At 36.1% G+C, this 13,489-nt stretch overlaps 3 protein-coding genes across 3 annotated transcripts in view; 1 reads left to right on the top strand and 2 right to left on the bottom strand.

Annotated features, from left to right (window-relative positions):
• The window catches only part of LOC105215262 (somatostatin receptor type 5), a 266,377-nt gene that overhangs the window by 22,299 nt on the left and 230,589 nt on the right, over nt 1-13,489 (top strand). The gene's annotated exons all lie outside the window — the stretch shown is intronic.
• LOC105215313 (gamma-glutamylcyclotransferase) lies at nt 9,821-11,492 on the bottom strand. Its single transcript, XM_011189151.3, has 4 exons — nt 11,205-11,492; nt 10,570-10,674; nt 10,381-10,514; nt 9,821-10,327 (listed from the first exon to the last, which is right to left on the bottom strand). Exons 2-4 carry the CDS (start codon nt 10,672-10,674, stop codon nt 10,015-10,017), a joined length of 552 nt encoding a protein of 183 aa, XP_011187453.2. The 5' UTR covers nt 11,205-11,492; the 3' UTR covers nt 9,821-10,014.
• LOC105215304 (gamma-glutamylcyclotransferase) lies at nt 11,768-12,849 on the bottom strand. Its single transcript, XM_011189139.3, has 2 exons — nt 12,404-12,849; nt 11,768-12,181 (listed from the first exon to the last, which is right to left on the bottom strand). Exons 1-2 carry the CDS (start codon nt 12,730-12,732, stop codon nt 11,863-11,865), a joined length of 648 nt encoding a protein of 215 aa, XP_011187441.2. The 5' UTR covers nt 12,733-12,849; the 3' UTR covers nt 11,768-11,862.

Raw genomic sequence — 13,489 nt, 5'->3', positions numbered from 1 at the left:
GGACAATCAGCTGAAAGCAATAAGTACGACAACAAAACAAAAAACTTGGATGCAAACAATACAACAACAACATGAAGTAGTAGATCCACGTAAAATGTGTGCAACAACAATGTTGCACAAACTGCCGCAGAACAAACCATTTGCAACACGTCGAAATTGAGTTAACTGCGCGTCCAGAGTGGCCATAAGTGGCTATCTAGTTTAGAGGCTATACATTATGCGTGCACTAAGTACATATTCACATACATTTATGCACTTTTGCCATAAGTGTATGTGTGTTGTTGACTTAACTGTTGAATGAAATTTTGAAAATTTTAATTATGTTGGCTATCAGTTGCACTTATGGCCGCATGTAACACAGTGTGGCATTATAAAGGGACTGGAAGAGCAAGCTAATAACTGGCCGGAAATATGTAATGAAAATGTGTGTGTGTATGCATATCACCATTTTGTGGCATGCAACGATAAAGTGCATTTATGCAACATAATACCGTACATCCTCACTGAATGTCGGATGTTGAATGTGTGGTTCATGGCTTGTACTTATTTACACAGTTTATGCAAACGTGGATAAAAGTATGATGTTGCAACAGCTCCACGTTGTTGTTGTGCATTACACATTTGTTGTTGTTGCACTTTTGTGGTAATTTTGCCGTTTTTATAGCATTCTCTTACTTTGGATTTGTTGCATATACAATGGAGCCACGCAAATCACGGTCTTCTCAACCGCTGGCCGCTGTTGCAAATTGTTGTGGCATGCAACAACACGGTGTGAAGAGTGCGATAATATGCATATCACTTAACATTAACTGCATTATTACGATGAGGCTTGTATAAAATAGGCGCATTTTGTTGTTCCAACTGTAAAAGTGGCATTCAACACGATATATGTACAGCTATGATTATGCTTTCCGTCAACAAAATGTCACAAGAAAGCATACGAAAAGCGTATTCAACATACTTGTTGTAGTTGTTCTTGTCGTATGTGGCATGGCAATTTGTTGCATTTAACGCGTGCGTTAATTTTATTTACATTCACACTTTTTATGTATGCATGTACGTTCAACGTTCATAGCACTGGCAGCAAAATGGCTTTTTGGTTGGTCATATGTATATAACATACATGTTGCATGCCACATCATGTCACTACGAAATGCGTTAATGAACTGGCCAAAGTGGTGACAAGCATATTAAAATCTCATAAATTTTCGCCAACACCACACAATGTGGCAAGCACATACGTACACACTGACGTGCCACATACATATTTTCCGCGACTCCGCAGCTTTGACACCAGCATGTGGCAAGCAGGTGTTGACACTTTTTTCACACCATCAGCGCTTATCAGCGCATTTTCACTCGCTAATGAGTGTCCTTTGATGGTTACTTAAAAATTTAAATTACAGCAAAATCGCGCTGCCACATATTGTGGCAAGTTATATGTATATCAAAATGTATTTGTGTAACTGTAGATATATGCTTTTAATATTTAATGCACAGTGAAAACTCATTCTACAGCACTCGCATTGTAAACATTCCATTTTGCTCTTCTTTATGTATGTATATCTACCGTTATTCCTGTTTCCTGCCACCAGTTATACAGTCCACGTTTTATTGAAAAGCAATTAAAATCACGCGTGCTGTGCATTATTGAATTATGTCCAGTGAAAGTGTGTTGCATGCTCTTCCAAACCTTGGCCTGTGTTGTGGCATGCCACATATTTCACTGGATTGCACTCGAGCTTTTGGTTTCAACTCCAACTGCAATTGATTGCATTATTTGTTGCTGCCTCTCATAGGTAACCTGCCATTTGTGATGTCTATATGATTGTGGCGGATACTATCTGCTCTGTTGATAAGCTAATAAATATTTATTGTTTTTACATTTTAAAGTTAGCGTGGCGAGTGAGAATATTTTTTTTTTAATTTTTGTATGAACATTTATGTTAGTACTTGCTTTCATTTGACTATCTTTCAAAGTACTTCTCCAATTTCACTTTCGCTCAAGTATTTAATGACAATATTCATTTACTGAATGAAAACGTTCACCATAGAATCCCTATACGTTTTCTTTTTTTTCATGATCACTTCAAGTAAATCCTCTGAATAATACTACAAACCGACTTCTTAAAATTCTAGATGATATTCGGGTTCCTTCCTTTAAAAATAATCAACAAACTTTAATTTTCCTACCATCATCCCTTCAGAGTGACTACTCTCTGTATTTCTAACAAAATTTGCGTGATCTCCCGGTATAATTATTTCATAATTCTGCTCGGTTTAATGTTAAGAGGTTATATAGACTCATTCATACCCACTGAAACCAAAATCTGACACCACCCTCTTCTTTGTAGTGTCGAAATTACTATTTTTCTTGAACAAGTGTTTGATGACCTCAGTGTAGGATATATATTAGGTTGGCAAATCCCTTCCGCTTTTTCGTATTTTGAATTTCGCGGCTATGTATAAAGCGCTACTGAGTTCGTATCTGGTAATACTATACATAACCTACAAAATGACGCTATGCATAATTAGTTTGGATAGTGCGTTCAACAGTTATAGACGTGTAAACATGGAGTTCACTAACGCCGAAATTCCCGCTATTTTAAAGATTTCCTTCGTTAAATGCAAATCCGAAAACGAAACGTTCCGTGAGATTAATGATGTTTTGGGGGATGGTACTGTATCACTTCGAACTGCAGTGGAATGGTTTCGACGATTCAGAGCGGGTGAAAACAACACCATGGATAAGCCAACCGGCGGAAACCTGTAACGACGAATACCGACCAAATCATGGAAAACATCGTGTAAGATCGGCATGTGGCATCTCGTGACATCGCCCAGGAGATGGGAGTTAGTCACCAAACCATTTTAAACCATCTGCAGAAGGCTGGATACACAAAAAAGCTTGAAGTTTGTGTGCCGCATGATTTGACGCAAAAAATCTTCTGTACCGAATCAACGCCTGCGGTATGCTGCTGAAAAGGAACGAACTCGACCCATTTTTGAAGCGGATGGTGACTGGCGACAATAAATGGATTACATACGACAATGTCAAGCGAAAACGGTCGTGGTCGAAGGCCGGTGAATCGTCCCAAACATTCGCCAAGCCGGGATTGACGGCCAGGAATTTTTTGCTGTATATTTCGTGGGCTAGGAAGGGAATCATCCACTATGAGCTGCTCCCATATGGCCAGACGCTTAACTCTACCATGTACAGCGAACAACAGGAACGCTTGAAGCAGGCGATGACCAGAAGCCTCCAGAATTGGCCAACAGGAAGGGTGTAGTGTTCCACCAAGACAACGCCAGACCACACACTTCGTTGATGACTCGTCAGAAGCTACGGGTGCTCGGATGGGAGGTTTTATCGCATCCACCATATAACCCGGACATAGCGCCAAGTGATTACCACCTGTTCCTGTCCATGCCGAACGCCCTTGGTAGTGTAAAGTTAAACTCAAAAGAGGTGAAAAGTGGCTGTCCGAATTCTTCGCAAAAAGAGGGGCTTCTACGAGGGGGGTATTATGGAAACAGATTATCGAACGAAACAGCGCATAACCTACTCCGATCACTGTTACACCTTTTATATAACATTGATTAAAGATTAAAAAAGAGCATTATTTAAATAGCAAAAAAGCGGAAGGGAGGTATTTGCCAACCTAATATTTATAACCTCAAACATAAGTTAGTCTTCGCTAGTTCCATTTTATACACCGACTCCGCTTCTATTCAGGGACGATATTCAGTCATACACTTATAAGAACGCTAAGAGATTGGTTTCTTCATCTAACAAATCGATTTCATCATAAGTTGGATCTCAAAAACTGTACCTAGATTCCCTATGTTTACGAAGGAGACTATGCGAGGTAAATGAAAACCATAATGAGTAAAACGGGGTCCGATCTCAAAAGTCATGTACCCGTAAATTGCACCCGCGACACCTATTTGATAATAACAGTAAAAAAGCACCTACAAAGCTTTAAATGAAAATAGTATTGGCTCTATTCGAAGAGCTTTTATAAGCTCATATATTTTATAGATAAATACCATTTGTTCTATGTGTAAGTTCATATTTGAAAACACATTTGTAAGAACAACTAATTAGGAGTGCATTAGAAAGGATAATTGAGTCAATTTATCTATATCTCCTTGGATCGTTTTGAAGCTAGATATCTTAGAGAAATTTACCACTCAAACTCAATAGGAATATTATTGTGAATATCCTTCAACAACCACAATTAGATTTTAGGTTGTGTGACACAATTAAGTAGGAAGTGTACATTGATAGCCATCATAATCGGTCGACTAGAACAATTATTACTGTCTCAGACAGTAATATTTTCTCATTTTATTTTGCCTTAAAAGTATAATTTGTCTTAAAAATCTCTCAACTTTCCAAACTCACTAAAAATAATAATACTCTTTAAGTGAGCTATAATAATATAAATTGTTGTTGTGTTAAACTTTACAACATCAAACACTTTTTAGCGCACCACACGGCAATCAAAAAATCAACCACTAACTTTATAAATTATCGCACTTTGAAACGCAACGTCAATTTCTCCAAATTTAATGTCTATAATTAACGCGTCTGTAAGTGGCAAGTTTGATGGAAATAGTGTAGCATGCAACCCTTACGAAAACTATTACGGAAACTATCAAAAAGTGGTAAGAAATTTAATTGACGGTGAGAAAACGTTATGTGTGAATATGTAGAAGTGATGGGAAAACAGACATACATATGAGTACATTAGAACCTTTGCATGTGTAGGAATATGTACAGATGTGGGTTATTAGCTACAAATTAGCTTCGAATGAGTTTTTAAGTTACACTATTTGAAAGGAAACCATTATTTTATCATACATTTTTTTCTCCATTAAGTAAAATAAAAATGTTTCTAAAATAAGTTTTTCATCTTAAGCCTTCAATTCAGCATCGAATCCATTATTTGGAAATTTAAATAAATTGTTATTTTGCATAGTTTTTCCTCACACATGTCAAACCTCGATTTCCATTTAAGCTTATTTGCTCAACCAAATTCATTTGCATATGTTTGTAAGTAAAATTCCCTCAATTACAAAAGATCAAAGCCGAAACTTTGTGCGTCTTAACACTTTCTTATGGCACTCCATTCGTCCATTTTGACTCGCAACGGTTTCCTTAAGTAAATTGAAATTTGTGGTCGACAAGTAATTAATAGTTTGTTCACACAACTTTTGGTAAATGCCACACATTCTCGTTAGTAAATTGACATTTCCCATGCGATTTGAAGACTGAGCATATTCGAAGTTTTTAGTAGTTTGAAGGAATTGGAAATATATTCATATGTACCAGTACACACACATATTTATTTATAGTGCGTATAAAAGGAAAGTCAAAACACTCACTCTAGCAGAATTGTTTGAACTTAAAATACCATGAGATTGATAAAAATTCAACACATAATCACTTGAAGATCAAAAAAATTCAAAACATTGGACAATTTTTTCCAATAAAATAAAATTTTTCGATCTCACATACCTTGAGAGGAATATCATTCGAATTTATTACAATGAACAGATCTGTGATTCGAAATTAAATTGAAGCTATTGGGTTGAGATAAAAATTTCCACGATAATCGGGTCCACCCAACCGCAACGAACTCAGATTTTTATTCATTAATTTATCTAGTAGTCTTCGTTAATAAAATTCGCGAGAGATCATTCGAGGAAAGATATTACCTATATCGTAGATATCGTATCGTATTTCACTCTCTAAGATCTGTAGGTCCCTTCATAAAGAGTCTTAAAAGACTATCCGGTTGTTCGAGAGAATATATTACAATTTATAACTGGATAGAGATCTGCCGTATCTGTAGACCGTTCGTTTTTAGTTTTGAGGGTTAGATAATGGTCTACTTGCTTTCATAGAACCCTAGATATACCCCATGTAGTAAAAGTCTTGAAAGATGCTCGTACAATTCGAGAGAAGACAAATCTTCTGACTTAATATGTATAAAGATCATTGTGGTGACTCTTCTTCTTTTTGATCATGTTCCTTATATAATCCTAACCTCCAAACGGTATTGCTTGCCATTCATCGATGAAGTCAAATTGATTTAAAAAAGTGTTTTTAAGTAGTTTGGTATGAGACTATTAAGCATTGGTAGATATTTCTATTATTTCGAAAATAAGTAAAGGGAATTCCACTCAATAAATATTAAGTGAAACCGGAAAATAGGAAAAAACATAAGTGTCATCAAACTATATCTAAAGTATTCATTAATAGTTGAAAATTGCACAAATGACGATGGTTCTACCTTGCTAAGGCTCAGAGGAGTTCTTACTACTTTAACATTAACAGCTGCTTTCCATTTTATATTTTTTTATCATACAAAAATCTCCAATCAGCCGCATTATGCAAATTTCGTGTGACCAGTGTCTTAAGTCTGCTAAAAACATTTCAACTCTTCCTCAAAATTTAGTGAAGTAACCTTTCTTACTACTCTTATTACTCTCCCGACTCTACTCCGTAACTTGATTACCAAAAAATAGTTACTCAAGTCAAGTTTAATTATTTTTAATCACTTATTTATGATGATTACCAATTTGACTCACACAAAAAAGCAAAAATTTTGCAAAATTCCACTTGACGAGGAAACTGTAAACTGTATGCATAGCAGCTTCTCAACTAATAGCATACCAATGTCAATGGCAGTGTTGAATCCCCTTTGTGTAGAAGACAAAACTTTGACGGCAAGGCGCTTTTGAAAAGTTTCTTAGCGCTCTTAAAGTACAATTAAAACGCAATTTACTGCGAACTTGAGGGCAGGCAAACGCGATTTGAGAGTGCAAGTGGGAGTGTGAGTTGAAACAATGCAGCTGAGAGCAACAACTGACTCAAAATATTTTAAAATTTGCACTGAAACTGGCCAACACTGAACTACAACTTACTTTTGCATTTGGATATTTTTTTGCCCTTTCGCACTGCAACGTTACATCGCTCCAAGCACCCTTTACCTTTCCTAACCTTCATTCTTATTAATTTAAATTTCAGCCAAATTCTCCCTCTATGCATTTTAGTACTAATTTGCATAACCCAAAGTAAACCCTTTCACGTTGAGTACCAGCGCTAGCCGCCTCTTAACTTGGCCAATTTCCATAATTTACCATTTTATGTATTAGCCATTGCGAGTCTTAACAGCTAATATCCGTTTGCTAACTTGTGTTAGTACAAGAAAAAAGTATACAATACAATAACGAGAAGAAAAAAATACAATTTTGCATTTCATTAACACTCGGTATAGTAGCTGTTAGTGCCAAGGCGCTCATTTGCCCAAACGAAAACTCAACACTTTGCATTTGCAATACTTGTTGTTGCACGCCAGCGCACTTAAGTTGCAATTCCACATCAGTAAGTATACATGTGTGTGTGTGTTTGTGTGCTGTGAAAATTTGAAAATTGTAAACTACACTAGAAAACTTTGTTGGAGATTAAAGTGCAAATATTGCCCCTCAGCGTGTCGCTACAGCATGGCGTATACGTAACATAGTTAAAATACCAAATGCCAGTTACCGATTGCCAGCTGCACTCAATGGCCGTATATAGCTGTCTTTAACACCGCATTTCTTGCATTGCAACCCACCACACTTGTCCCCAAGAAATGTCTACAATAGCCGCATTGTGTTTGAAATGAAATTTTTGTTACTCTCCCCCTTGCCTTTAATGTGTGAAAATGCACATGGAGCTCAATATTTGTTTGTTACTTTGCGCTCTCTCTGTTTTGTATTTGTTTACTAGTTAGTTTGTAAAGGTACTTTTGGGTGTTTGAAAAGTTTCAGCTCGTATTTGCATAAATTTCTGTTTGGCACTTTTTATAATCACCTTTGGCCGCACACAGTAACTTGATATTGAAATGAACTTTTTGCACTCTGCACTTGGCAGTTGGACGTTCTTTGCTTTCGGTTTTTAGAAGGTGGTCGCATGTACCTTCTTCAGGTTGTTGAACAGCGGCAAAGAAGGTGTCTAAGAACCATTATTGATACTGTGTAATCAGGAAAACCTTTGTGGTAGATATACTAATATATATATAGATATATGAGTCAGTAAAATATATAGAGCTGATTCAAATGGGTGATTCCGATGAGTTTCCTGTCTTCAAGTTTGATCTAGTTACTATTTAACACCAGCTAAGAATCACCGGTCTTTTCAGGAGAGATTTCTAAGTCTAAGATTTCGAATCCTCTGTATATTAGGTTGGCAAATATCTCCCTTCCGCCTTTTTGTCTTTTTTTATGTCGCGGCTATGTATACAGCGTTACAGACGCTATGGGTGATTAGTTTGGATATTGAGTTCAACAGTTATAGACGTGTAAACATGGAGTTCACTAACGCCGAAATTCGCGCTATTTTAAAGCTTTCCTTCGTTAAAGGCAAATCCGATAGAGAAACGTTCCGTGAGATTAATGGTGTTTTGGGGGATGGTACTCTATCACATCTGCGAACTGCGGAGGAATGGTTGCGACGAATCAGAGCGGGTAAAAACGACACTATGGATAAACCAGCCGCCGGAAGATCTGTGACGACGAATACCGATTAAATCATGCAAAACATCGAGTTGGACCGGCATGTGGTAGCTCGTGACATCGCCCTGGAAATGGCAGTTAGTCACCATACCATATAAAACCATCTGAAGAAGGCTTAATACACAAATAAGCTTGATGTTTGGGTGCCGCATGATTTGACGCAAAAAATCCTTCTGGACCAAATCAACGCCTGCGATATGCTGCTGAAACGAACGAATTCGACCATTTTTGAAGAGGATGGTGACTGGCACGAAAAATGGATCACAGACGACAATATCAAGCGAAAGCGGTCGTGGTCTAAGGGCGGTGAATCGTCCCAAACAGTGGCCAAGCCGGGATTGATGGCCAGGAAGGTTTTGCTGTGTGTTTGATGGGATTGGAAGGGAATCATCCACTATGAGCTGCTCCCATATGGCCAGACACTTAATTCTACCATCTACTGCGAATAACTGAACCGCTTGAAACAGGTCATCGAACAGAAGAGCCCAGAATTGGGTGAAGGGTGTAGTGTTCCATCAGGACAACGCCAGACCACACATTTCGTTGATGACTCGTCAGAAGCTACGGGAGCTTGGATGGGAGGTTTTATTGCATCCACATATCGCCAAGTGATTACCACTTGTTCCTGTCCATGGCGAACGCCCTTGGTGGTATAAAGTTGAAAACAAAAGAGGCTTGTGAAAAGTGGCTGTCCGAGCTATTCGAAAAAAGAGGGGTTTGGTGGCGTTCTTGTTTCGATCATGCGGGTGTAGAGTAAGCTCAGCTGTCATTCGACATTCCTATTCTTTTTCAATCCTGGGTGGACCATGGATTAAGTAACTATCTTCCTCCAGTTTTCTCGATACGTTACTAAGTGCCACCAGTATTTCACTCATCTTGTTGAGGTCATCGATCACTGCATCTACTCATCTTTTCTTTGGTCTGCCTTAAATCGCTTCCCTGTTTCTTGAAGGCTTTTCTCAGTGCTAAATGATTTGTCATACTTTCCACATGCCCAAGCCAACATATTCGCCGGGCTTTTATAAATTTGAAGACGTTCGTCCATTAATGAGGTCTTTAAGCTAGGAGTTGTATTTAATATGATATGTGTAATCTTCCAGCTTGATTGATTCGGAATGATGTCCTAAATCTCTCACTATTGATCCCCTTGTCTTTCCTTCACGCTTCGTTGAAGTTCTTCTACAGTAGCGAGATTCGAAAAAAACTTCTTTGATTTTCTTCTACAATAACTAAAATTCCAAAAACTTTATAATAAAAACAATAAATTTAAAGTTATTTATTAAACTTTTAATATCTTTAACTAGTTCTACTGGCATGTAAGAACTTATTTTTATTAATACGAACACCTAAGTTCCACTCTAAATGCTTTTAATGTCTTTCCCCTTTCTGTAATACAGTAAACCTTTAAAGTTTATCCACCAAAGCTTCATTGTCCCACAACTGTCCTTACAAGTTCACATTTTGCAATTCCAATTTCTTCTCCAACGCATCGACCATCTTGCCATTATGTTTAATGGTACGCAGCCACTGCACATACTCTGGCGGCAGACAAGTCTCCAAAGCACCTTTCATAATAGTTTTCATATATGTTTTCGATGGTTGTCGATCGTAGGGTATCTCTTCGGGTTTCAGACATCTCACATCACCGGTTGGTTGATTTGTTAAGTGATAGGCGCGACATTCTATCACTTTTTTGCTGTTCAGCTCAAGTACTGGCACTGCAATCGGTACATAAATGCCTGCAGAAACGCCTTCTTGACTGCAAGAGAGTATGAGTTTAGACTCGTATGTTAAGAAAAAGAAGATACTCACTCATCTAAATCTTTCAAATTACTGTTATCAATCTCCCAAATGGCGCCAAAAACACAGGCCCCTGGTTTAGGTACTATAGTGGCTGGCGCGCCAAACCAAGTGCGGGAACTCGTATAAAAATCAAGTTGGTAATTCTGTAAAATTAATGAAATAATGTTTGACTGGATTTTAAATTTAAGTCTAACGTACTTCAAGTTTCCCAGGTCCTACGCGCACTGCTGTAGGGTTTTGTATGTGTATTCTTTTGGCTAGAAGATTACTGCCAAAGCCAAAATAGTAAAACTTTGTGGACATCTGAAAAGCGGAAGAAAGTTTGCTTTCATTTAAATTGTTTTATAAGGAAATTTTATAGTAAAAATCTGTTATAAAGCAATATATTAGTTAGTAAATTCTTAGATTAGTTCCATAAAATTTTTTTATAAAAAAAGTTGTTATTATAATAAAGGCGAAAGCTTCATAACGTATGATGCATTTCAGCGACTCGAAAATACAATACATGAACTAGACGTGTCTTTACAGATAAATGTAACAAGTAGATCAAAGCTTTTAGCTGTTTTATAGTAATACATTTCAAATTCAAACATTTTTTTTCATGACCACCTTGTATTTTTAAGCTTTCTAAAATGTAATAGATTGCAAAAAGCTCTCATAGCAAACAGCTGTTCGCTGAAGCTTATATATTTCTCATTGCTTAGCTGTCAATTTATTTTCCTTTAACTTCATCATCCCATTGAACAGCTGTAGCGTCAGCGCGCTTACATATTTCCACTTGCACTTGACACATTTCTACTTCTTATAGTTAAGAGAATTTTCTCTACACTTACTTTGTTTTATGCGCTGAAAGTTGTCGCGATAAAAGTTTATTTTTTTGAAAATTAAATACTTCCACTAACAATTGTGTTTACTTGCATTCAATTAATACTTCAAGTTCAATGCTTTATTGGCGAATGTCAAAATGACAAAAATGTCAATGTTTTGTTTATCGCTTTTTGACTTGCTGCTGATAAGTAATCAAAGCTTTGTGACTGAATGAAGCTTTACAGAAATAAAAGCTATAAAAGCTTAGCTATTGTGAATGAAAAGAAATAAGAAGAGGTTTGAAAAAATAAAAAAAACAGTTATAAGTGTAAATTAGTATGAATTTTGCATTAGAGATATTAAAGTAATGGCTTACACCGTAAAAAAATATGACATTGAGAAAATTTGTTTATGAAAATATTTTTCATTTATTAATAAAAAGTATTACGTCTTTATATATAATAAAAATGAATTTTACAACTAATTATTTTTTATAGATAAAAAGATATTTCAAATTTAAAAAAATTAATTTTTAAATTTTATATAATTTTTTATAAAATTATATTTATTAAAATATAAACATAAAGTATAATTTTTCCACTAAAAATATATATTTTTTAAATATAAAATATTTTATAAACATTTATCACAGTCATTAAGTGCTCCAAGAGAGTGCACATCACTTCATGAATTCAATTGCACATTTTTCAAGTCCAAAACTTGCTCCAAATCCGGCGCTACATGTCCGTTGTGCTTGACCGACTTCAACCACTCGACATACCATGGCACAATGCCAGTCTCCTCAGCACCCTTCACCAAGCACTGCAAGTAAGTTTTCGACGGTTGACGGCCGGCTGGCACCTTATCAGCGTTGGGGAAATCATTTAAGGGGATTTTTGGCTGATCAGCCAACAAATAGGCGCGTGCAATGGCTATAGTATTATTTGACAGCATTACGGGCAAGCTCGCAGCATAGTAAATGCCTTCGTGGACGCCTTCTTGGCTGTTGGGGAAAATAGAAAAGTTGATTTTTGATTAGTTTCATATTAAATAAATTATATAAAATATTTATAATTATTTTTATCAAATGGGTTTTTTTTGCAAAATTATTAATTTTTTTTTTAATTATTTTTTTTTTTAATTTTATTTTATTATTTTTTTAATTTTTTTCCAAATTTTTTTTTATGTTTTCTAAAAAAAGTTTCAACATCCTCCTTTAACTCACTCATCAATATCAGCCAAATTGCTCAGCCCAATCTCCCACAGTGTGCCATAAACGTATGCACCATCTGTGGGAACAATTGTCGCCGGTGCACCACCCCAACGTTCCGTGTATGTATTAAAATCTAAACGATAATCCTTTAATATACCCATACCGATCTTTTCCGCCGTCGGATTTTGTATATGTATGCGCTTCGTCAACATATTACTACCATAGCCGAAATATATGAACTTATCGCCGACACGCTCGGGTAAATCTTTGGGTATAATGTAAGCACTCCCGCAGGACCATAAGGATAATACCAATATTAAGCGTAAACTGTAGTGAAGCATTTTTCAGATTTTAAGTTTTCAAATCACTAAATTTGTATTTTATTTATATTTTTTGACTGCCTTGCGTCTACACACTGGGTTTGTCTAATTTCGACTGTCAGCGTTTGAGTGGCTTACAGCTGTAGATAGCTTCGGTATGGCGTCTCAATTTGAATGCCAAACTTGTAGATATGTACGTTCTTGCGAATATAATAAATTTATATACTTTTTATTAGTAGTCTATTTTGACGCGTTACATATATTTTGTATTATTTGTTCGACTTAGTAAATTGAGCTTAGATTGATATAATTGCTGATTTGTGCGCTATACTTTGCATTACACTTTATGGACTCTTTTATGTAAAATAATTATCATTCCTCGAATTATTTTCCTTCAAGATTATCAGGCTCATTAAAATTGTCTAGATATACTTAAGCGATCAAGTTGTATAGTAGGTATCTTAACCTTACTTTTAGTAAGGAAAGTTGTTTTAAATATAACCGTTTACATCTATTCTCATATATTCAAGTTATACTTATCTCAGCTCCTCAGTCTCTGACTTTTCATAATTAAATATATAAAGCTAAACAGAGACGTACAGAGATCATATGAAAACAAAAGATTTCGCTAATCTGAAAACCCTTCACAGAGTTTAGAATCTAAAGGTTATGTTAGGTTAATGAAGTGTGATGTCTGTCATGATCTCATCTCGAATAGAATATACATTGAGTGTGGATGAAATAAAGACTCGGTACCCATATTAGAGACAACCATTAT

The sequence above is a fragment of the Zeugodacus cucurbitae genome, chromosome 4 (assembly GCF_028554725.1).
Source record: "Zeugodacus cucurbitae isolate PBARC_wt_2022May chromosome 4, idZeuCucr1.2, whole genome shotgun sequence".
Taxonomy (NCBI): domain Eukaryota; kingdom Metazoa; phylum Arthropoda; class Insecta; order Diptera; family Tephritidae; genus Zeugodacus; species Zeugodacus cucurbitae.
Note: the sequence above shows the minus strand (reverse complement) of the source record. Positions and strands in the feature narration are given on the sequence as shown.